Source organism: Apium graveolens, chromosome 7 (assembly GCF_009905375.1).
Source record: "Apium graveolens cultivar Ventura chromosome 7, ASM990537v1, whole genome shotgun sequence".
NCBI lineage: Eukaryota > Viridiplantae > Streptophyta > Magnoliopsida > Apiales > Apiaceae > Apium > Apium graveolens.
Genome location: NC_133653.1, coordinates 49,448,319 through 49,472,793, shown reverse-complemented (window position 1 = coordinate 49,472,793; position 24,475 = coordinate 49,448,319). Strand labels below are relative to the sequence as shown.

At 34.5% G+C, this 24,475-nt stretch overlaps 2 protein-coding genes across 2 annotated transcripts in view; both read right to left on the bottom strand.

Moving 5' to 3' along the window:
• LOC141673605 (uncharacterized) overlaps positions 1-14,863 on the bottom strand; it is a 70,345-nt gene extending 55,482 nt beyond the window's left edge. The window contains exon 1 of the mRNA XM_074480358.1: positions 14,571-14,863. Within this exon, the coding sequence (XP_074336459.1) occupies positions 14,571-14,863 (293 nt within the window). The remainder of the gene's footprint in view (positions 1-14,570) is intronic.
• A 45-nt stretch (positions 14,864-14,908) lies between these two features.
• LOC141673604 (uncharacterized) overlaps positions 14,909-24,475 on the bottom strand; it is a 156,703-nt gene continuing 147,136 nt past the window's right edge. Inside the window, exons 2-18 of the mRNA XM_074480357.1 lie at positions 20,363-20,482; positions 20,244-20,294; positions 20,032-20,175; positions 19,917-19,967; positions 19,596-19,816; positions 19,087-19,384; positions 18,979-18,999; positions 18,279-18,516; positions 17,905-18,172; positions 17,583-17,763; positions 17,054-17,503; positions 16,671-16,923; positions 15,846-16,548; positions 15,658-15,756; positions 15,522-15,537; positions 15,312-15,414; positions 14,909-15,107 (exon numbers count right to left, since the gene is read on the bottom strand). Of these exons, the coding sequence (XP_074336458.1) occupies positions 14,909-15,107; positions 15,312-15,414; positions 15,522-15,537; positions 15,658-15,756; positions 15,846-16,548; positions 16,671-16,923; positions 17,054-17,503; positions 17,583-17,763; positions 17,905-18,172; positions 18,279-18,516; positions 18,979-18,999; positions 19,087-19,384; positions 19,596-19,816; positions 19,917-19,967; positions 20,032-20,175; positions 20,244-20,294; positions 20,363-20,482 (3,416 nt within the window). The remainder of the gene's footprint in view (positions 15,108-15,311; positions 15,415-15,521; positions 15,538-15,657; positions 15,757-15,845; positions 16,549-16,670; positions 16,924-17,053; positions 17,504-17,582; positions 17,764-17,904; positions 18,173-18,278; positions 18,517-18,978; positions 19,000-19,086; positions 19,385-19,595; positions 19,817-19,916; positions 19,968-20,031; positions 20,176-20,243; positions 20,295-20,362; positions 20,483-24,475) is intronic.

Below are 24,475 nucleotides of genomic sequence, written 5' to 3'. Positions count from 1 at the left end.
TATTGCTCAATGCAACATGCTAGCTTCCATGAACATTGAGCTATAGAAGCAACATGAGCATATGGATGCTCACACTATCCTTATGCATCTACAAGAGTTGTATGATGTAGCAGGGACGACAGCTCGATATGAGATATCAAAGGAACTGTTCGGTTGTAGGATGTCTGAGGGATCATCTGTGAATGACCATGTACTTAAGATGATCAATTTGATTGAACGTCTTGGACAACTTGGTTTTTCCATGGATAGGGAGCTGAGCCAAGACTTGGTCTTGCAATCACTTCCGAGTTCGTTCTCGCAGTTTGTTGTGAACTTTCACATGAATAAGCTGGATGTCAGCCTGCCTGAACTCCACAACATGTTGAAGACTGCGGAATCGAATTTTCCCCTAAGAAGAGTTCTGTTCTTCTAATTGGTGAAGGTTCCAATCCTAAGAAAAGGAAGAGGAACCCTTCCAAGAAGAAGAAAGTAGGTGAGAAAAAGCCGGTTCCACCAAAAGCTGAAAACCCCAAGAGCAAAGCTGTTTGCTTTCACTGTAACAAGGTAGGGCACTGGAAGAAGAACTGCAAGGTTTACCTTACAGAATTGAAGAAGAAGAAGGGTAGTGAGACTATCCCTTCTGATTCAGGTATGTTCATGATCGAAGTTAATATGTCACTAAGTCAAATTTCTACTTAGGTATTCGATACCGACTGTGGTTCTCATATTTGCAATTCGTTGCAGGGACTAAGGAGAAGTAGGACTCCTGAAGAAGAGGTGGTGATTCTATGGATGGGAAATGGAGCAAGAGTTGATGCTGAAGCTGTAGGATCATTTCATTTATATATGCCTACGGGCAAGACTATTGTTCTAAATAATTGTTATTTTGTTCCCTCGATTGTGAGGAATATTATTTTTATTCCATGTTAGACTTGGCTGGATTTTCATTTGTTATTCAGAATAATAAATGTTCAATTCTTAGAGATAACGTTCTTTATGGAAGTGGTATTTTAAACAATGGTCTGTATGTATGTGACGTAGAGCATAATTTACTACAAATTGAACATACTAATAAAAGAAAAAGGGATGATGAAAATCTCACTTTCTTGTGGCACTGCGGACTTGGTCATATTAGTAAAAATAGACTGCGGAAATTGCATAAGGAAGGGTTACTTGACCCCTTTGATTTTGAATCATATCCTACATGCGAGTCTTGTCTATTGGGTAAAATGACCAAATCTCCATTTAGTGGACATGGAGAGAGGGATGCAGATATGCTAGGATTGGTACACACAGATGTATGTGGATCAATGTCTACGCAAGCCATGGGTGGATTTTCATACTTCATTGCTTTCATAGATGATCGATCTAGATTCAGATATGTGTATTTGATGAAACACAAGTCTGAAGCCTTTGAAAAGTTCAAAGAATACAAGTATGAAGTGGAGAAACAAACCAAACATAGTATTATAACTCTTCGATCAGATCGAGGTGGTGAATACTTGAATGGAGAGTTTCTAGCTTATCTCAAAGAAAATGGTATAGTCTCCCAGTGGACTCCTCCATATACTCCACAGTTGAATGGGGTATCTGAAAGGAGAAATCGAACTTTGTTAGACATGGTTCGGTCCATGATGAGCTATGCGAATCTTTCAGTATTCCTGTGGGGTTATGCATTGGAAACCTCAGCATATTTACTAAATAAGGTGCCTTCCAAATCTGTTCCTCAAACTCCATATGAGATATGGAAAGAAAGGAAATCGAGTCTTAAACACGTTAAGATTTGGGGATGTCCAGCTTATGTCAAGAAAGTTGACCCAGATAAACTGGAATCTCGATCTGTAAAATGTAATTTTGTGGGATATCCTAAAGAGACTTTAGGGTATTACTTTTACACCGATCATCGGGTGTTTGTCTCCGGACATGCTACCTTCTTGGAAAAGCAGTTTATCCTTGAAGGAAACAGTTGGAGCAAAATTGAACTTGATGAAGTTCAAGAAGCATAAACTAATATAGATCAAGTGGAAATACCTGTTCAGACTGAACAACCTTCTGTGGAACAGCCCATTCGTAGGTCAGGGAGAGTGTCTCGTCAACCTGAGAGGTATTATGACCTTGTCACTGAGAATGACAATGAGTTGTCAATCATTGATGATGACGACCCTGTGACCTATAATGAGGCTATGAGTAGTGTTGACTCAGAGAAATGGCATAGTGCCATGAAATCCGAAATGGAATCTATGTATACCAACCAAGTATGGACTCTGGTTGAGGCGCCTGAAGGTGTTAAGCCTATTGGGTGCAAGTGGGTATACAAAAGAAAGATTGGAGCAGATGGGCAAGTGGAGACCTATAAGGCCAGGCTCGTGGCAAAAGGATTCAGACCAAGGCAAGTGATTTACTTTGATGAAACTTTTTTGCCTGTAGCCCTGTTAAAATCAATTCAGATTTTGCTTGCGATTGCTGCTTACTACGACTATGAGGTCTGGAAAATGGACGTGAAAACAGCCTTCTTAAATGGGAAACTTGAAGAGGAAGTGTATATGACACAGCCAGAGGGTTTTCTTTCCAAGGGAAATAAACACCTAGTGTGTAAGCTGCTGCAAACCATATATGGTTTAAAGCAAGCTTGTCGTAGATGGAACATCCATTTTGATGAGACAATCAAAGAGTTTGGTTTTATCAAAAACATAGATGAACCATGTGTCTACAAAAAGGTTAGTGGGAGCGCGGTAACATTTCTTGTATTGTATTGAAAGAGGAGACGTCAAGACAATTGACACACATAACAACGTAGCAGACTCACTCACAAAGCCACTTTCTCAAAGTCATTTTGATCGTCATAAAGACAAGATGGGTATTAGATACCAGAGTGATTGGCTTTAGTACAAGTGGGAGATTGAAAGAGATGTGTTCAAAGTCCAATCATGTATGATGATTTAGGAATAACTTTTATGTAATCTGTTTTGATTTCATTGATATTAATAAAAGACTTGTTTTGGTTTTATTGCGGGCTTTATCAATTTAAGTGTTTAAATAAGACATACCATAGTTTAGAGTAAAGCTTTTTATGGATTATGATGAGATCAAAATAATGAGACCTAAAAGATGATAACTCTAAACTTAAATATTTCCTGGTCGTAGGATTACTAACTGATGATTAGTAATCCGCAAAGATCGGTACATACTATGCTTGCTTCATTATAAAGGATGTCTGTTCTCATAGACATTTGTGTGGTGACACTATAGCTAGTATGTAGGTGCTTATTATAGAATAAGTTCACTGAACATGACCCACACAGCTGAACAACTGATGGAGTTCACTCACGTGTTAGCAGTTGTTCACATAGTGATAGTTGTACAAGTATCCTTAGACTTGAGGTCATTATAGTCATCTTGTGTACACTGAACTATGCTTTGGTTTAGTTCTTAGTCTCTAGGGACAATTATAAGGGCTCTACTGGGTATAGGAATTTGTACACGAAGATAGTTTATGATCAATAAAGGATCTACCCCTTCCAGTGAAGGAAGAGAATGTTCAATGCTGATCCACTTATGCTAGTTCAGGAATCTCTGGCCAGAGTGATTGAAATTAGAAAGGAGTTTCTAATTTACATTAAATAGAACTAAGCATAGTGAATGGGAAAGCAAATGCTTAAATAAGATAGGCTTGACACAAGTTCCATGCCTTATATTTAATAGTGACATTGCAGGGTAGAAGGAATTGATTGTACGGTAACTACTCACTGAATAGGTTCTTGGTATTCTAAGCAGTGAATTCGTATTATCCGGATAGTCACGATATGCTGAGAAGTATCCCTCACGATGTAGAATAAATATGATTAATTTATTAATTAATCATATTTAATGAATTAGAGAATTTATATAAATAATGATAAAATAGTTTTATTATTATTTATTTCTACTACCGGCTTAATATTGAACCTACAGGGTCACACCATAAAAGAGAATGATTTAATGGTGGAGGAATTAATTAATAATGGCTGGTAATTATTTATTTGTGAAATAAATAATTAATTAGCAAATTTAATAATTGATTAAAAGAGATTTAATTAATTCTTAATATTATTAATTAAGAATTTAATTTTGGAAATTAAATCAAGTGAGAGAATTATTTTTCTAAAGTGTTTAGAAAAGGGATTATTGATTAAAAGGTATTTTAATTATTAGTTAATTGGTAAATAAGAATAATCAATTAAAGGGTTAATAATAATAATATTTTATGGAAAATTTCTGAAAATTTTGCCTATAAATATACTATTATAAACCCTATTTGCCTCAACCCAAATAATTAACCCTAATTCTAAAGTAGAACAAGAGGGAGGCAACTAATTCTCTCAACCTCTTCCTCCTCCATCACATTGTACTCTTGGTGGATACCGGTGGAGTGCTTCACACTTGAGGAGCAGCTGCTAGGGATTTCTGTTCATCGTTCTTGGATCACTATTAAAGACCTCCATCTTTCCATTAACGTAAAGCTTCTTAAGGTAAACATACTGAACTACGAATTAAATATTATTTTTCGCATGGATCTTGCGGAGGGTTTCGGGTTTTTTTTAAGATTTAAATTTACGTTTTTATTGCGTTTATGTGCTAAAACCCCTTCACCCTCACCACTAACACCCTGTTCACTCCCCTCAGGGTTTATGGTAGTTGGTACAACTGTTGTCTTTTGAGAGACAACAGAGGTGGCTTTCTTTGACTTGGATTTTGAAACTTTAGGTTTGGTGGCCTTGGAAGGAATCTGTTGGGGCATTAACACAGATTCCATAGCCATACTTGAAGGCAAAAAAATGATGGGGTTGGAAGTAGTAGGAGTTGAAGAAGTATTTACCTCACTTACCTGAGGTGCATCCATGATTGGTAAATATACCAATGGCACTTTATTGTTGAGGTCAATCCTTACAAGGTCTGCAAGGACCCTCTTCTCTTGTGCCCAGCATTTGAGTTTTTTACTCTCATTATTTATGACCAAACATTCAGCAACATGGTTAGCGAATAACATAAAGAATCTAGCATAGTAGATGTTATGAGGTCTATTAGCCTTGTTACCTAACCTAGTACCCAATTCTAGCATAACATAATTGCTAAAATTATAGTACCTATCAGAAACCAGCGTATAGAGCATATTAACAAGAGATGAAGTTATTGCATCAAAATTACTAATTTTCCCAGAGAAAACCTTGATAAAGGCATCACTAAGAAAACTCAATTCTTTCCTAAGGCCTTTTCTCTTAATATTGCCTAAACTAGTAGAATCAAGGGAACAACCTATGGAATCTAATATGCTAGATACATCATTATCAGTGTGTGGTGTCATGGAATTGTTTTCAAGTAATTTAAAATGGGACTGTATATCATCACAGTTAATACAATAATCCTTATCTTTGAGAGAGAAGGAGATGGTCATATCAGTGGGGTTGAACTCAGCAGTTGTCCAATCTCCTCAACTACCTCACAGTAAATCATTGGGGCTTCCAGCATTGCATAGCTCAATTTGCAGTTTTTGATGAAATCCATCATCTTGTGATAATCTGAGCGGGCTTCATTCTTTTCCACCAAAGCTACGAAATTGTTTTTCTCATAGACAAACCCAGATTGGGACATTATCTTTACTACTGGTGCCATTGTTGTGGGTAGAAGTTGCAGAGAAAATTTGAGAGTTTTGGGAGAGAAAGAGAGTAAAAGCTTTTGAAAATTGCAAGAAAGCGTAAAGTGAAAATAAGAATTCAAAGAGGCTTTTATACTTTCTCAAATTAAAACATAAAAAGAATGATTAAACAATATTTTTAAGTGAATTACAGCCGTTTAAGAATAAAAGAAAAACTGTATGTATTCTAAAAACTGCCTTTAATACAAATACATACAACTGTATATATATGTATCAACGGTTAAGAAAATAGAATCAACGGCTGTGACTGACTCAAAACGACTGATGTGACAGTTCAATGGATGAGGTAAACGGTCATCCGTTGAAGACTAACACAGTTTTATCCGTTGAAGGATAAAATTACCAGAAATGTATTTGTCTTTCAACGGATAATGGACATCCGTTGATAGAACAACTTTGACTTTCAACGGATATGGAATATCCATTGATAGAATAAGCTTTACTTAAAGCCAACTTTGTTCTTGCAACAAATTCATTTCAAGCTACAAAACAAATTACAATAAGGATATGAATTTAGGAATAATTAAGCATACCTAGCTCACTTACCAATCTTGTGAATGTTGATTCATCAAGTGGCTTGGTAAATATGTTTGCAATTTGTTTTTCACTTGGAATAAAATGAAGTTCCACTGTATCATTCATCACATGTTCCCTTATGAAGTGGTACTTGATGTCAATGTGCTTGGTTCTTGAATGTTGTACTGGATTTTCAGTAATGGCAATGGCACTTGTGTTGTCACAGATTATTGGAATTTTGTCAACATTTAGCCCATAGTCAAATAGTTGATTCCTCATCCATAATATATGTGCACAACAACTACCAGCAGCAATGTACTCAGCCTCAGCTGTTGATGTAGAAACAAAATTTTGCTTCTTACTGAACAATGAAACAAGCTTATTCCCTAGAAATTGACAGGTGCCAGTTGTACTTTTTCTGTCTATTTTGCAACCTGCATAATCTGTATCTGAGTAGCCAATTAGATCCAAACCAGACTCTCTAGGGTACCAAATTCCTAGATTTGGAGTCCCTTTGAGATATCTGAAAATTCTTTTAATAAAAACTAAGTGAGATTCTCTAGGATCAGCTTGATATCTAGCACAAAGACATGTAGAAAACATTATGTCAGGTCTACTGGCAGTTAAATATAGAAGTGAACCAACCATGCTTCTATAGCTTGTAATGTCCGCAGACTTTTCAGCCTTGTTTAATTCAAGCTTAGTGGCAGTGGCCATGTGAGTTTTTGCAGATGAACATTCCATTAAGTCAAACTTCTTTAAAAGATCATAAATATATTTAATTTGACTAATGAAAATTCCACCACTAACTTGTTTAACTTGTAAACCAAGAAAATAAGTTAGCTCTCCCATCATGCTCATTTCATATTTACTTTGCATTAACTTAGCAAACTTTTTACAAAGTTTATCATCTGTAGAACCAAATATAATATCATCTACATAAATTTGAACAAGTATTGTAGAGCCATTAACATTTCTAAAGAAAAGAGTTTTGTCAACAGTACCTCTTGTGAAGTAATTATCTAGGACAAATTTTGACAAAGTCACATACCAGGCTCTAGGTGCTTGCTTTAGTCCATAGAGTGCTTTCAACAGATAATACACATGGTCTGGAAAATTTGGATCTTCAAACCCTGGAGGTTGGCTCACATAGACTTCATCCTCCAATTCTCCATTCAGAAATGCACTCTTGACATCCATTTGATAGACTTTGAAATTGGCATGGGCTGCATAGGCTAGAAAAATTCTGATGGCTTCAAGTCTTGCAACAGGAGCAAATGTCTCATCAAAATCTATTCCCTCTTGTTGAGAGTAGCCCTTGACAACCAATCTAGCTTTATTCCTTATGACAATGCCATTTTCATCCATCTTGTTTCTGAATACCCATTTTGTGTCAATAGAACTCTTGTTCTTTGGCTTGGGTACCAGCTTTCATACTTTGTTCCTCTGAAATTGGTTTAGCTCCTCTTGCATTGCTAAAATCCAATCTGGATCCAATAGAGCTTTTTCCACTCTCTTAGGTTCCTCCTGTGATAGAAAACTACTGTATTGACATTCATCTTGAGTAGCCCTTCTAGTTTGCACCTTAGATGTTGTATCACCAATGATTAGTTCAAAGGGATGATTCTTGGTTCATTTCCTTTGAGGTGGTAGATTAGCTCTAGATGAGGTGGCCTTAGTGTTGTCATGATGTGAGATAGAGTGTTGATTGGTTGAAACTCCCCCTGAGTTATTGGTCCTTTGTAAGGAACTGGGAGTTCTATCAACTGATGATGTAAATTGATTATCCGTTGATGAACTATGATCAACGGATGCTTCATTATGTACTTCAACGTATGATGCACTTTGTCTTTCAACGGATGCTGAGTTATGACTTTCAACTGATGCAGCATTTTGTGCATTATCCAAAGGCAAATTTTGAATCATTTTTGAAGTGTCTTCTCCATCATTCTCATCTTCACTATCATCACAATATATCTCAATATTGTTAAATTTGAGTCCTTCATGATGTCCCTCATCTGTTAGTCCATCAATCATTTTATCATCAAACACAACATGTACAGATTCCATAACAATATTGGTTCTTAGATTGTAGACTCTATATGATTTTCCAGCAGAATAACCAACAAATATCCCTTCATCAGCCTTTGCATCAAACTTGCCTTTGTGAACAGGTTGGTTCCTAAGAATGTAGCATTTGCAAGCAAAGACATGAAGAAACTTTAAGGTTGGTTTTCTTCTCTTGAACAATTGACAGGGAGTCATGCCTTTTGCCTGATTGATTAGTGAAATATTCTGAGTGTAACATGCACAGTTAACAGCCTCAGCCCAAAAATATGTTGGGAGTTTTGACTCTTCAAGCATTGTTCTTGCAGCTTCAATTAGTGATCTGTTCTTCCTTTCCACCACACCATTTTGTTGTGGATCCCTGGAGCTGAGAACTCATGCATGATCCCATTTTTTTGACTGAACAACCTCATGGTAGAATTCCTGAACTCAGTTCCATTATCACTCATGATATTCCTTACTTTGAAATCTGGATGATTGTTGACTTGCTTGATATGATTGATAATAATTTCACTAGCTTCATCCTTTGATCCAAGAAAATAAATCCATGAAAACTTTGAGAAATCATCTACAATCATTAGGCAATATATTTTCCTTAAAATTGACAATACATTGACTGGTCCAAAAACATCCATGTGTAGCAGTTGTAATGGTTCATCAATTGCTGATTCAAGCTTCTTACTGAATGATGCTCTCTTTTGCTTTCCTTTCTGACAAGCATCACACAGTCCATCCCTTGAGAATTCCACTAGAGGCATTCCTCTAACTAAGTCCTTTTTGACTAGATCATTCATTGTCTTGAAATTCAAATGGGATAGCTTCTTGTGCCATAGCCAACTTTCATTTTGACTTGCTTTGCTGAAAAGACAAGTAATTGATTCTGCATCTGTAGAGTTAAAGTCAGCCAAGTACGCATTCCCTTTTCTAACTCCACTTAGAACCACTTTGTTGTCCTTCTTACTGGTAACAACACAGGCTTCAGAATTGAAGGAAAGAGTATTCCCTCTGTCACATAATTGACTGATGCTCAAGAGATTATGTTTGAGACCATCAACTAATACAACTTTATCAATGATGACATTTTCCTTTGAAATCAAGCCATATCCCATAGTGAACCCTTTGCTGTCATCTCCAAGGGTTATGCTAAGGCTAGCTCTCTCCTTGAACTCTGTGAGCAGGGTGAAATCTCCTGTCATGTGCCTTGAACAACCACTGTTCAAGTACCATAGATTCCTTCTTTTTCCCTGCACACAACGAAATCAAATCAAGTTGATTTTGGAACCCAAGTTTCCTTGGGTCCAGCCTTGTTAGTCTTTTTCCTAAACTTCACACTTCCTGCACCTTTTGACTTAGGTAACTTTGAGTCAACCTTGGTCTCAGATGTAGTTGGTTGAAGTGTAGGGTTAGTCATAGAATCATTTAGCACATTTGGTTGAATTTGATCAGGCATAGATTGTGCAAACATATTATTCCACATAGGCATGTTGTATGGCATTTGAGGCATACTAAATGCAACAAAATAAGGATTATTAACATATGGCATGTTTGCAAAATGTGCATGTGGATTCTGTTGAGACATAACAGATATAACATGTATTGGTGACATAGACATATTAGGACTGGAAGGAGTTAAAGGCATAAGAACATTTTTAACAGATTTGCAGTTAGCAGATAGATGATTAACACTACTACAATGCACACAACTTTTTCTAGGAGCATACTTATTAGGTGTGTAGTTGTTGTGTTTGTTAATCCCTACCTTCCCATTTCTATTAGATTTTCTTTTAGTTTCCTTTTTATCCTCAACCAACTTAAGCCTATTTTTCAACTGATCTAAAGTCATGTGTCCTATATTCACCTTTCTGGCATCTTTGGATGTGCTAGCTTATTCTTTGACAAAGTTCTTGGAAGTTGAACCAAACTTCTTACTGAGATTTTTTAAATTATCCTTTTTAGAGTCATTTGCCTGTTTCAACTAATCAGCCTTCAACGGATGCTCCTTTTCTTCCTTCAACGGATGACTCTCATCATCCGTTGATTCCACATCCGTTGACAGTCCATCAATTAATTCCATTTCCTTTTTGTTTTTCTTCCAGGCATTCTCACAGAGTGATTCAATTCCTTGAACCTTAACAATTTGAGCACTAACATCCCTAGATATTTTCCAGGCCTTGATTACCTCTTGCTCACATTTTTAGAAAGAATTTCTACTTTCTTAACAGACTCTTCTAGTTCACTCTCAACAGATAAGCATTTGATTTTAATCTTTTCAAGCTCAATTACCTTACCCTCTAACACATCATTCCTATCACTTAAAAACAGATTATTCTCTTTAATTCTCATGTTCTCTTTAGCCAGTAATTTAAGGGAAACACGTAAATGATATAATTCATTGGATATATCATTTATAGCTTCATTGCATTCATTTTTAGAAAGCTGAGAGAGGTCAGTAGTGATTACCTGGTTGCTTGATGAACTAGTTTCATTTTCATCAGAATTAGCCATCAGGGCTAAGTTGACATACTCCATATCATCATCTTCATTGGCTCCATCAGCTGCCCAGTCATTTTCCTGAGTCAGAAAAGCCCTTTCCTTTTGTTTGAGCAAGTCGAAATATTTCTTTTTGTAATCCACTTGATCAAATTTCTTCTTTTCAGAAGTTGGCTTTCTGCACTCATTTGCAAAGTGTCCACTTATGCCACAGTTATAACATTTGAAATTAGATTTGTCCACCATGTTCTTGTTTGGCTTAGGGGCTCTAGTGTTTTTCTTGAATTTCATCTTTGCAAACCTTCTGGATAGAAAAGCCAGATGTTCATCAACATCATCAGAGTCATCTTGACTGGAATTGTCTTCAACCTCAGCTACTTGCTCCTTTCCCTTGCTTGATTCTAATTTGCTTGTGCCAATTTTGAGACTTGGCATTGTCTTTTCTTCATTCCTGGCTTCAGTTCTCTCATATTCAGCTACAAGTGCAACTGATCCACCTTTTCTCTTTCCCTTCTCCAATAGCTCATCTTGCTCCATCTCAAGTTCATAGGTCTTCAAAATTCCATGTAATCTTTCAAGTGTGAAGTCCTTATAATCTTGAGAATTCCTTAGTGAAACAGTCATAGGCTTCCATTCCTTTGGTAGAGACCTCAGAAATTTTAAGTTGGAATCCTTGACTTGGTACACTCTTCCATATAGCTTCAATCCATTCAACAGTTTCTGAAATCTATTGAAGGTATCATTCAATGATTCTCCTTCTTCAGAATGAAAATATTCATATTGTTGAATGAGAAGCTGCATTTTGTTTTCTCTAACTTGTTCAGTACCTTCACAGATAAGTTGTACAGTATCCCAAATTTCCTTAGCAGTTTGGCTGTTAATGACATTATCAAACATATCTTTGTCTAGGCCATTAAACAGAATGTTCATGGCCTTCTTGTCCTTGTGAACCTCTTCAATATCTTCATTAGTCCATTCTGCTTTTGGCTTGGGAATAGACTGTCCAACAACAACTGTGGCAGTGGCAGCTGTGGCCACTTTGTGAGGGATGTGAGGACCATTCTCAATACAGTTTATGTAGCTTTCATCTTGAGAGAGAAGATGTAGATGCATCTTCACTTTCCAGTGATGATAATTATCTCTTTCTAGGATTGGAATCTTCACTCCAATATCCTTCTTACTCATGATGTTAGTAGAATAGATCTTTAAACTCTTTGTATGTCAAGAGCTTGCTCTGATACCAATTGTTATTCCCAAGGAACTAACAATGAGATTTACAGAAGGGGGGTTGAATGTAAATCTCAAAACTTTTTCAAGTTTTGAGCAGTTTCAAAAGCTAAGTGTATGATGAACATATGTGTGTGAATTGCTTTGAGCAGGTGCAGACAGATGTATATTCAAGACACAAATGTAAAGAACACAAAGGCTTTAAAAACTTTTCTGGTGGATTTGTTGTTCCACCAGAGATGTGTATATCAGAAAATCTGTGATACAAAGAATTGTTCACACCTGCTTCCTAGTACAAACTAGATGATTTTCTCCCTATGTTTTTCTAAACAGCTCTGGAAAATTCACATCTAATTACTAGCTGCAACTTGGTTTGTATATCACCAAGTTTACAAGTGAAGACAAAGATAAAATACAATCATAAAATAGTCCTCACATGTTTCTTCTTCATTTCTCTATCCAATGCAATCTAAGATAATCTGTGAATCTTTGAATACTTCCTTGTTTGCACCAGAATGGAAATGCTGCTTTTTCTTGATTCCTCCAAGAGGCTACCACATTCCAATTGTCTCTGTCAACCCATGTGCCTCTGTCAGCTTATGAATTATCACTATCAACTTCTATGGAACTGAGCATCCGTTAAAGCTTTCATCCATTGATGGCTTTATCCGTTGATGCTTTAGTGACATCCTTTGATGCTTTAACAATTAAAGTTTTATCCGTTGATGCACTCATCCATTGATGGATGTTATCCGTTGATGCTTTAGAGACATCCGTTGAAGCTTTGTTTCTCATCCGTTGAAGGCCTTTAATCTATCAGTTGATACTACTTCATTTATACAAAATACAAGGCATGAAATATTTACAATTAGCCCTCCTATTTGCATATCCACTAATAGTCAACATGGCTTATAATTTCCCATAACTTCTAAGAATTATAACTTAAATACAGAGAATGAAATGTGCTACAATACTAAACTTATTTCTAAGTAAAGCTACTCCATCAACGGATAACCAACGTGGACTTATTCGTTGAGGCTACAAACACTAGATTTCTACTTAAGTGCTTTGTTTAACTTATCATCAAACTAATACATATATTCCTAACAGAGCCTTTCCTTTGCCTTTCTTTGAGACAACCACTTTGGGGGATTCCTCCTCAGCCTTAAGAGCAACTGTTCTTGACTTTCTCCCATGCCTCTTGCTTCTTTGATCCATCTCAAGTTCATGAGTTTTGAGCATACCATAAATTTCATCAAGAGTAGTTTCATCAAGAGCATAGTTGTCTCTTATAGTAGTTGCCTTCAAATCCCAACTTTTAGGAAGTGCTAAAAGGAATTTAAGATTAGTATCTTCAAGATCATATTCCTTATCCACCAGTGACAAATCATTCAAGAGTTTGACAAATCTGTCATATAAACCAGTTAATGACTCATCAGGTTTTGAGTCAAAATGCTCATACTCTTGAGTGAGTATAGTCCTCCTGTTCTTCTTAATTGAATCAGTTCCCTGGTATCTTGTCTCCAAGGCATCCCATATCTCCTTTGCAGTCTTGCAGTTAATTACCCTGTTTGACATGACATTATCAATGGCACTATGCAGTAAATGTCTTACCTTTGCATCCTTGGCAATAGATGAGATATCTTCAGCTGTATATTCACTTTTCTCCTTTGGTACAGTCTGTGCTGGCTGATCTGCAACTATAACAGAGAGCTTGGTTGGCTTATGTGGACCTTCATTAATTCTGTCAAGGTATTCCGGATCTGTAGCTTCCAGAAACATAGTCATCCTCACTTACCATATGGGATACTCAGAAGGTTTCAGTATGGGAACCCTAATAGTCTCATATCGATTATGGTTTGAGTCTTTGGAGTTTCTTCAGTTTTGGTGGGCTTGGTTGGAGTTCTCTTCTTCAGACATGATTGTTTTGGATCTTTACTGTATATTTGTTAACAGACTGCTCTGATACCACTTGTTAGGTCACACATACTATAGAAGGGGGTTGAATACAGTGTCTAGTACAATCAAATCGAATTAAGAAACAAGTATGAAACACAGAATAATCTTACTAATAAAACAGTATTACAATGGAACCGTTCTCTCTCAGTGATGAACAAATTTCACGAGAGCTTCTAGGGTTACAAAGAATAATATTCTCGATTAAGATAACACTTATAGTGTAAACCCTGTGCTATGTTTATATAGACACACAGTTACAAGATAATCTTCTAATTGATATCGAACATAAGTCTACATCCTAAAATATATCAACTAGTTATCTTTTCTTCCAAGTATTCTATTCTTCATAGAATTCTTCTCCATGCATATCTCTTCTTGTGTTTTCCTTAATCTTCTTTCCTTCAATCAGTCATCTTCCTCATCTGAATGTCTTCTTAAGTCCTGATATTATCTCCTGATAAATATCTTCTGATATCTTAATTCTGATAACTTAAGTTCTGATATCTTAAGTTCTGATATCTTAAGTTCTGACTTCAGTATAAGTACTGATTTCCAGTTAAGTCCTGATTTGTCATGTTAGTTAAGATCTGAAAACTAAACACAAATCATTATTAGACATGACATCACAAATATATCTAACAGATCTGGATGAACATTAGGAAGCGTACCATTACCCACAGCAAGTACCCATTTGCTAAATTCTGCAATTTTATGTTTTTCTTGTTCTGTTTTCCTAGAGGAAAGACGCATATTTTTTCCTAGTAAGAATACCAAACAATGATCCCATATCTTTGAACTATTTAAAGAAGCACTCACAACCTGGCTTCTTGAAGCTTTTGGTATCACGGGGAGGATTTGCCGAAAGTCTCCTCCAAAAACAATAGTTATATCTCCAAATGGTAGGTTGGCTCTTTCAGGATCCAATGATGTCATGATATCTCGTAAACTACGATCAACACTTTCGGCGGTATATCGGTGCTACATCGAAGCTTCATCCCATATAATGAAACTGGTCTGCTTTAATAATTCACCAAGTTCAGTACCATGCTTGATTTTGGCAACCGAGTACTCGTCAACCTTCAACGGAATGTGAAACCTTGAATGAACTGTTCTTCCCCCGGGAAGCAGCATAGTTGCGATGCCGGAAGAGGCAACAGGAAGAACGACCCTTCCAACACTACGTAGTTTACAACAAAAAGTATTCCACAGGAAAGTTTATCCACATCCTCCGCTTCCGTATACAAAGAAAACACCTCATTTGCCATTTTCAACGCTATCAATAATAGAAGCGTAGGCATGAAGCTGCTATTTATTAAGTGTGTGGTAAAGTTTGTCATGTTCCTCATGCTCTTGTTCCTTGTTAAAAGAAAGTTCATCAGACAATAATCTGTTATCAAGTCCATGTATAGAGCTGTCATCTAGAAAAGGCATCGAGTTGTAATCTTTAAGACTTTTGCCAACATCGTTAAAGAGTTTTTCAATTTCTGCAATGTATTTATAAATCGGAATTAATGAAAAAAATTAACAGGTTAACTGTATGCTATAACTTTAAAAATGAAGTTTGTACAACTTTAAATAATTTATAAAATACCTGCCAAAGAAAAACTCTGAATGTCAGATTGATTAAGATACAGTTCATTATTGTTGGTTATCCGTCTTCTGATCAACAGAATATCCTCAGACATGGATTCTCAATGTTTCTCTCATAGTTTTAAAGGGTCAGCAACCTGATTGTTTGATAATATATGTATAAATAACTGCCTAAGTTGACGTGGCATTGCATGAACTGCATTTTCTGACATTGCAACATCCCAGTGTCTATCGTCCTTTAGAAGTCCAAGTGCGTCACACGCTTCTTAGAAAGAATTATAAATAATTCCATTGACAGTCTTGAGATCTTGGTATGATGTGGTACCTTTGATGTGCATGAGTAACATCCTAAAAAAAAGGTTTCACCGGAATGCGAGTGAACCTCTGATAATCGACCAAAAACCTGACCACGTTGCCGAAATTTCCATTTACATAAGTCTGCCTTCCAAGTAAAATATGTTGAAAATTCAGTATAAGTGTATTTTCTTGCCTCTGGGAAAGTTTTATTTGCTTCAAACCAGACTTCAAGTTTGGTAAATCGAGTTTTGTCTCTTTCAGCAACATCTCCAAGATCATCTTGTGGCTTAAACGAAACACTTTTCTCATCTTCCATGTGTAGCACTAAGCGCTCAACAGAAGGGAAACGATGGTGTATGTCAAAACCTAGTAATCTCCAAGCTGCTTCTAACATACATATATAACGACCATCAAGGAAATTTTTGATCTCATCCGTTAACTTTGTTTTGGTAGTGGATTCATCCTGTGTATCTTTTTTATTTTTCTTTCTAAGAAGCATTGTGACAGTATCATGACCTTTTAAGCAGTATTTAGAAAGATATTTCAAAGATCGCGAGGAGTTACAAACCTTGAGATTTATATGACAATGAAAGCGCAACAATAAATCTCTATCGTATGGTACAACATATTGGTTGTCAAGAAGAACTCCTTTTTTCAAAACACTTGCTTCTGTCCGCCTTCTACGATACACTGAAAATCCACAATCATCGAAGAAAGTGTTTGCATTATACCTTTAAGAAGAGAAAAAAGTCTAAATTAAGCAGTGCCTGTTTCTGCATATATGATAAATTGCATTATTCAATTAAAAATTAAAATCCTTGCTTGGATTACAAAATTTTTAACACACACTTACTTTTTAGGAAAATGACGTCCACACTTTCCTTTCACCATACATGGAGAATATGAAAAATCTTTACCACATGGTCCATGTATCATATGTGCTTGAACTATGTTGTAGCCGATAAGATCCGTATTTTTGTCTGGTATTTTGACATATATTAATTCATCAATCTGTTGCACATGTTGTGGCCTGCTTTGCGGGTGCAACCATATTAACATATGGCAATGAGGAAGTCCACGCTTTTGGAACTCAGTAACATGCATAACTGATATTAAAAATAAAAAAATAAAAAAAAATGTGTTAAATGCGTAAAAGACTACTTTTTAATTTATATTGTTTAGACATAATGAGTGTGTGTCATGCGAATTTAAAAAATTGTGCATAAACTCCAATACATTTGCCGAAATAGTTCTTTTTCTTTATAAGGTCTAGGAGTTGATCAAGTTTTAGCCTAAACACTCTAGCTATCACATCCGGTTTGATAGCCACATCCACTCCGAGAAGATATTTCATCATTTGTTTAATTTCCGGCCATTGAGTATTACATGTCATTGTCAAGAATAATGATGGATGTCCAATCGTGCGACAAATAGCCAAAGAATCTTTGAAATACTGGTTCATGTACCGTTGAGAACTTGTATGGGTAGCTGGTAATATGACATTCTTACCAATGTCTCCAGTATTTGTATCACCATTTGTAAGGGAATCACGAATAGATCTGTACAAATCTGAACGAATGGTGCTTTGGTGGTTTCTAATCCAGTCCAATCTGTACTGTTCTACTGCAGCAAATGCGTCGACAATAAATTGTTGCCAAAGACGACCACCAACATGTAGATTCATTCCTAAAACAACATAAATAGTATAACGTATGAAATAAAAAATAATAAGATTTAACATTACATAAACTGTAACGGATAATACTTTCATCAGGACTTATCATAAGCTTATAGGCATAGTATTCCCTCATTGTGACTGTAGTTCTGTGTCTGGTTTCGTCAGGATGTTGATCATTAACCGGTTCAGCATGCACATTCTGCTTCTTGCTCTTCAATGGTATATTGAGATGGAATCCATTATCAGCATACGGAAAAAGTAACTGATACTGCAGAGACATGAAGTGCTTGCATGTTTCATAAACTCTCTTAAGAAATTTTTGCTCTGTCTGAACTACAATGTATCTGAATGGACATGTATCATCACTATCACCAATAATTAACGCAACTAATTCATTGGATGGTTAAACCTGATTTTTTCTGGCGGATGCAGCCTGTGAATACACCATAATCAAACTAAAATCATCTGTGTCCGGAATATTAAGGCGATCACGTGCATAACAGAATCCTTCAGAGAGCTTATTATTCTCATCCAACATCTTTAAGAGTCCTTCGACTATCTCTGGATCAAAACCATCAGATCCAAGTACCACGTCCATCCGATTCTGGATTTCATTGTCAGTGTCATACACATAGAGTTGAGCAAACTTTGGTGATTGTCCTTCCTTTGGTTTAAGACTTCCAATCAAATGATAATTTTGTCCATTCAGTCTAAAAAAATACGGACCTCCTCCATTACTCTATTTTACTTCCAAGTGAGGTAAATTGAAATAAGGAGTTGTACGTCCTTATATTTTTCAGGAAATGAACAGTCTTTTCACCTCCGGAAAGCATATAGTAGAGGAAAGGAGGAGGAGGACGTTCTTTGGAAAGTTCAACCTGACCATTCTTGCAGCAAATTGAGAATGTAGGTGGACTGTTTTTATTTGATTTGTTGTTTCTCTCTTCATTCCACATCCTTGATTTACATTTTCCACATATTTTCGATGGTGGTCCAAGATTCATGTATTCTTTCCAAAAATCTGGAAAAATACTTAAAAAGGTTATGATATGTTTTCATCAGTTTCTTTATATAACATGCATAGGTAAATTAAGTGATTTGGCATATACCTAAATCCTCATCTATATACTCATCGTGACAATATGATAAATGTTCACATTGGCGTTCACTTGCATCAAGTTCATCATATGTAAACACATTCAGGATGTAAAATTATCAACATTCATCTTTCATGGATGTTTTCCAAATTATCTGAAAAATATTCAATATATGTATGTGACATTACCAGTTACATATTGCTAATATTCCGGCATATCTTCCGGTGGTACATCACTTGCATCATTGAAAGCATCCATCGAATTTCCTCTGCTTGCAGAGATACCTTCTGAATTTTATACTCACTTAATGAAAATTTTCTGAAACAACAAAAAACATGCGAAAAGAAATGCCTTTAAAAATAAAAAAATATTCGGACATAACTAACCTTCATTACGGGGAAACCAGTCTGTAGAGAATTTTTAAATTTAATTATATCAATATAAAAACAATGAGAGAACTACAGATAAAATAAGTAATATAGTAATATTGATACGACATGGTAGTGGAACACCAAGATCCTCAGTCTCTGGAATTGTAACTGATACTGTATTTCGCCGTTCTCTTTTCTTAGCTATGGTAGAATTTTCAGTAATGCGGATATCAATCTGCGCTTTTTTATCTTTAGCGTGTAACTTTGACGGGGATCGTAAATTCTTACAACAATGAACTGGATCATTCATATTTAAGTTTGGATTGTTGCTTGGTATTATCCTAGATGCAGAGAGCTCAAACATACTATGTTTCTTAGCCAATGTTGGCCTATTCTGTAATATTCGAGCTACTGGACTTTGCTGCAAAACTTAAGAAGCATGAATTGAAAAAGTTAAATGTACTACTAATAACTATCCGAAAGTTATAAAGTTATTGAACAGTAATAGTTATACCTGAAGACGCTGACTGTTTAGGACTATATGGATTAGCCGAGGAGTTTATGTGCGTCAATCCAGATTGAGATGTTAAATCAAATAAATTAAGCCTCTGTTATGATGGTGTAGTAGTAACTGCAGGATTAGTTGCACGACTAACAAAACTTAAAATAAGAATATTGTCAAACTTGCGTGGACAGGCAAGATATATGTTGGCAAACAAAATGTAAGTCAATGGAGTAATATATTTACCGCTTTTACTTGATGCTGAAACATTGGGGTCTGCATTCTCATGAAGTGAATGTTGATGCAACAATTTAGATTGTTCGGAAAACTGTAGATTTTTTATCCTCAAAGCTGAAAATATGCTCACAATATTTTGTTAGTTTGATGCCTAAATACTGATCTGTGAAATAATTTAGGTTAGTTGCATTACTAAGTTTAAAAAATGGCAGACCTTTAGGCGCAGAAGAAGGAGACAATGGTCCAGGAGAGAACCTCTTATGCCCTATAAATGGGAGGAAGATCGTTAATTTGCTAACAAATTTTAAATAACATATCGTCCAACAAACCTGATGATGATTCTTGGTTTACATGTCCTTCCTTCCGAGAACCTGTTAATTGAGTTGTTCCAGAGTGGTAGATCAAATTTGATGCATCGAGTTTATCTTGTGATTGTGAGTTCTTATTGGCATGCAAGAAGCGTTCATCCCAGCCTACAAAAATTTAGTTAATAATGCTGAAAATTTTACAGTCTAGTGAAATAAAAAGACAATACCCAAACCTTTCGATGAAGATGTCTGAGACAACTGGCCAAGAGGATTTCGTTTAATACCTACAAAAACAGAACATGAATTTGATCATTTAAGATTGCTATGCTTAACAAATATCTATAACACATACCTAAACCAGAAGATCCTTGAACATTGTGATTGCGTTTCTCAGGAACCGTAGAATTAATAGAAGAGTTCTCTTTATCAATAGAAAATGTAAACAACTGACAGGTTATTTTTCTCCTAGAACCTACAACATATCATGCCACAAACCATGTCAAAATATTATAATTCAAATATGACTTGGTAATCGAAGAGAATCTTACCTTTCTGTGCAGAAGAAGGAGATAATGGACCATTGTTACGTCATTTTTGTGCAGTTAGATTACCCTCTTCAATCATGGCAAGATGCTACTGTGTCAATACAATCCAAAAATTGTAAATATTGTAACTGATGTATTAATAAAGAAAGACTACATTTGAATTTGAATTCTATGTTTACACTTGATTGAAGTATTAATGTAATTTGAATTTGAATTTTACTTAAATTGAGGAGTAATGATAGGCTTGATCTTGTTAATTTGTTACACAAATATTTGATATGATTTGAAAATAATAGACATGGGTTTTATCCATGAAACTGGATTATCCATCTTTTAACCCAAAAAAATGTAAAAATTAAATAGCTTGTTAAAACATTTAAAGTTGGACTATTCATAATTGAAAGTATATTTACCAAAATAGACATATCTGAGTATAATTTTTCTTGGAATGGAGGGTATTTAGTGTAATTTGGTTTTTTGTTTGCCAGCAAAGTTTAGGAATATATTGATTAATATTTAAAAACCCACTGACAGTGTGTTACAACGAGGTAAACAAGCATCTATAGCTCATATGTTGAATTGTAAATCCTAAAATTTTTAAAATTGAACTTTAAAATATTGGTTGATGAATAAAGATTTAAAATTATTCCTAAAATCTGATGATACTATTAAGGTTTCATAAAATGATTTGATGGATTTGAAATTTAAAAAAATGAAGTATTTGTCAAAAAAATCCACTTACATAACAAGACTTTGCCAAAATTTATTTATATTAATTATAGTTGAACATCAATTAAATAATAATCGATAAAATAATAACATCTTTAAGATAATATTTTTCTCTGTTACCAATATAAAAGAGACATTATATTTTTTCTCCCGATAAAATAAAAAACTCGCTAAAATAAATTTTTTATCGATTCCAAACCAATTATTTTAAAGAGATTTAATTGTAAGTCAACAAACACAAAATAAAATTTAAAATCTAAAAATCTGGATAAGACATTTGTGACAGTTATATGGTGTATATATATTATATGTAAAAAAAAACTAGATCGAGCATTTACATTATTCATATGTGTTTTAGAGTAATGCTGGATAACTTCAAATATTTTTTCAATTTTTTTTCTCAACAAATATGGTGACGATTAAATTTATAAATTTAATTTATAGGTGCATATAAAATTACCACATATACACCTTATTTGTTATCACTTTTGGACACTCACATTTCTCATTTATTGCAGAAAATCTAATAATTTATCTACACAAAATCCTAAATAAAAATTTAATAATATAAATATGAAAAAGTCTTTCAACAATATCAAATTTCATAAATACCGGCATATTCAATTTGACCGACGATTAGTTATTTCTATTTCATTTTAAGAATTAACACATTTTCCACCTTCCCCTCTTTTTTTTTTCTTTTGCAAATTTTTTCCCTCTTTTCAATAATAATAATAATAATAATAATAATAATAAAATGATTATATGAATTATTTTTCCCTTTACACAAGGACTTCGCATAGGTCACCCTAGAGATGCACAAAAACTCGATTAAATAATAATCGATAAAATAATAACATCCCTAAAATAATATTTTTCTCTGATACCAATATAAAAGAGATGGTATATTTTTTTCTCCCGATAAAATAAAAAACTCGCTAAAATAATTTTTCCTCAATTCCAAACCAATTATTTTAAAGAGATTTAACCGTAAGTCAACAAGCACATAAAATTAAAATAAAATCTAAAAATCTGAATAAAACATTTATGACAGTTATATGGTGTATATATATTATATGTAAAAAAAATTCTCGATCGAGCATTTACATTATTCATATGTGTTTTAGAGTAGTGTTGGTTAACTTAAAATCTGTTTTCAAATTTTTTATTTTCAACAAATATGACGATTAAATTTAAATTTAATTTAGAGGTGCATATATAAAATTACCAAATATACACCTTATTTTATCACTTTTGGGAGTGTTCTGGACACTCACATTCCTCATTTATTGCAGAAAATCCAATAATTTATCAACACAAAATCCTAAATAAAAATTTAATAATATAAATATAAAAAAATATTTCAACAATATCGAATTTCATAAATACCGATATATTCAATTTGACCCACGATTAGTTATTCCTCTTTCATTTTAAAAAATAACACATTTTCCACCTTCCCCTTTTCCTTTTTTTTCCTTTGCAAATCTTTTCCCTCTTTACAATAATAATAATAATAATAATAATAATAATAATAATAATAATAATAATAATAATAATAATAAAATGATTATATGAATTATTTTTCCCTTTACACAAGGACTTCGCATAGGTCATTCTAGAAATACACAAAAAGTCCATCGGGCCGGATTTTATTCGGCCTTTAAAAAGCCCGTTTTTTAGAACGGATCTGGTTTGACTTTTTTAAAAATCGGGTCGGGCCGGACTTCCTAAGAAATATAAGGCCGATTTTAGGCCTGCGGACCGGACCAGATCGGGGTGCACCGGGCTTTTTATTTATATATTAAAAAAATATTTAAATATTTTATAACTCGAATTATGAGTAGTTTAAATACCGGAGAAAATGCTATCTTAATATTAGTTATAGTAGTTTGAACACAGAAATAAATAATTTTTTTTAACATAATATATAAATAATCATATATACCTTAATTGCTTCTAAAATTATAATATAATATTTTAAAAATCATAAAAAGTATTGTATATTTTCAAAAATTTTATAAAAAAATCGGTTTTTTAATCGGGTTTTTTAAAAAGCCCGGGTTTTTATTCGGGTCGAACCGGACTTTTATCCGGCCTATTTAAATCCGGACTTTTATCCGGCCTATTTAAATCCGGACTTTTATCTGGGTTTTTTAGATCCGGGATTTTCAAGTTTCGGACCGGACCGAATTTTCGAGAAAAAAGGAGGCCCATTTAAGGCCCGCGGGCCGGACGGAACCGGACCGAGCTTTTTTCGAATAAGACTTTTCGGTTTTTTCCGAATCAGATCGGATCAGTTTTCGGATTTCGGAATTTTTGAACATTTCCAAGTCACCCATGCTGATATTACTTCGCTTCAGCAAGTTCCCAGTTCACAGTTCTGATTGAATCTGATGTTTTAGTAACGCACTAACTGGGTATAACAATTGTTATTAAATGTAATATACTAAATATCGCACTTAAATTACTAAAATTCTATATCTTATAATTTTTTTATGTAGCACTTTAAAATACTATTATAATTATTATAAAATGCTGTGGAAGTCGAAAATATGGTAAAACTTAATTTTTTAAACTATTTTGAATCAAAATTTAATACATTTTCGTAGATATTTAGGTCTTCTAAAATATTTATTTAAAAAACAAGACAAAATGTTCTGAACCAGAAAAGACTCCTTCGATATGTAAATAAAATTTTAAACCTAACAATTTTTCTTAGTTCACCGAGTACGAGTACTACTTTCAAGTAAATGCATTGACTTAGCAGTTAGCTGCATTATTGATAACACAAGTCATAACTTTTATCCATTAAAGCAAACAAAAAATAGTAAAAAAACCATTGGCATGCCTCCCTCTTTCATATTGTCCCGAACTTTGACCTCCGAGAAACTTGCATTTAAACAAAAACATGGTCCAAAGTCAATATTATTTTAAATTAGGACATGGTCCAAAGTCAGTATTATTTTAAATTAGCATAAATTGGCATTCCAGGCTAGGGATGAGCTTTTTTCTGGTACGGGAGGGACGGGTACGGGAATTTGGGAAGATACGTATGAAAATTTCGGGAATTGGGGCGGGGTCGGGGATTGGTGTCTCCCCGTCTCGATTCCTAACCCGAAATCGTATTTTAAATAATAATATATATATAAATACCTTAAATAAATATTAAAATATATATAATATATTAT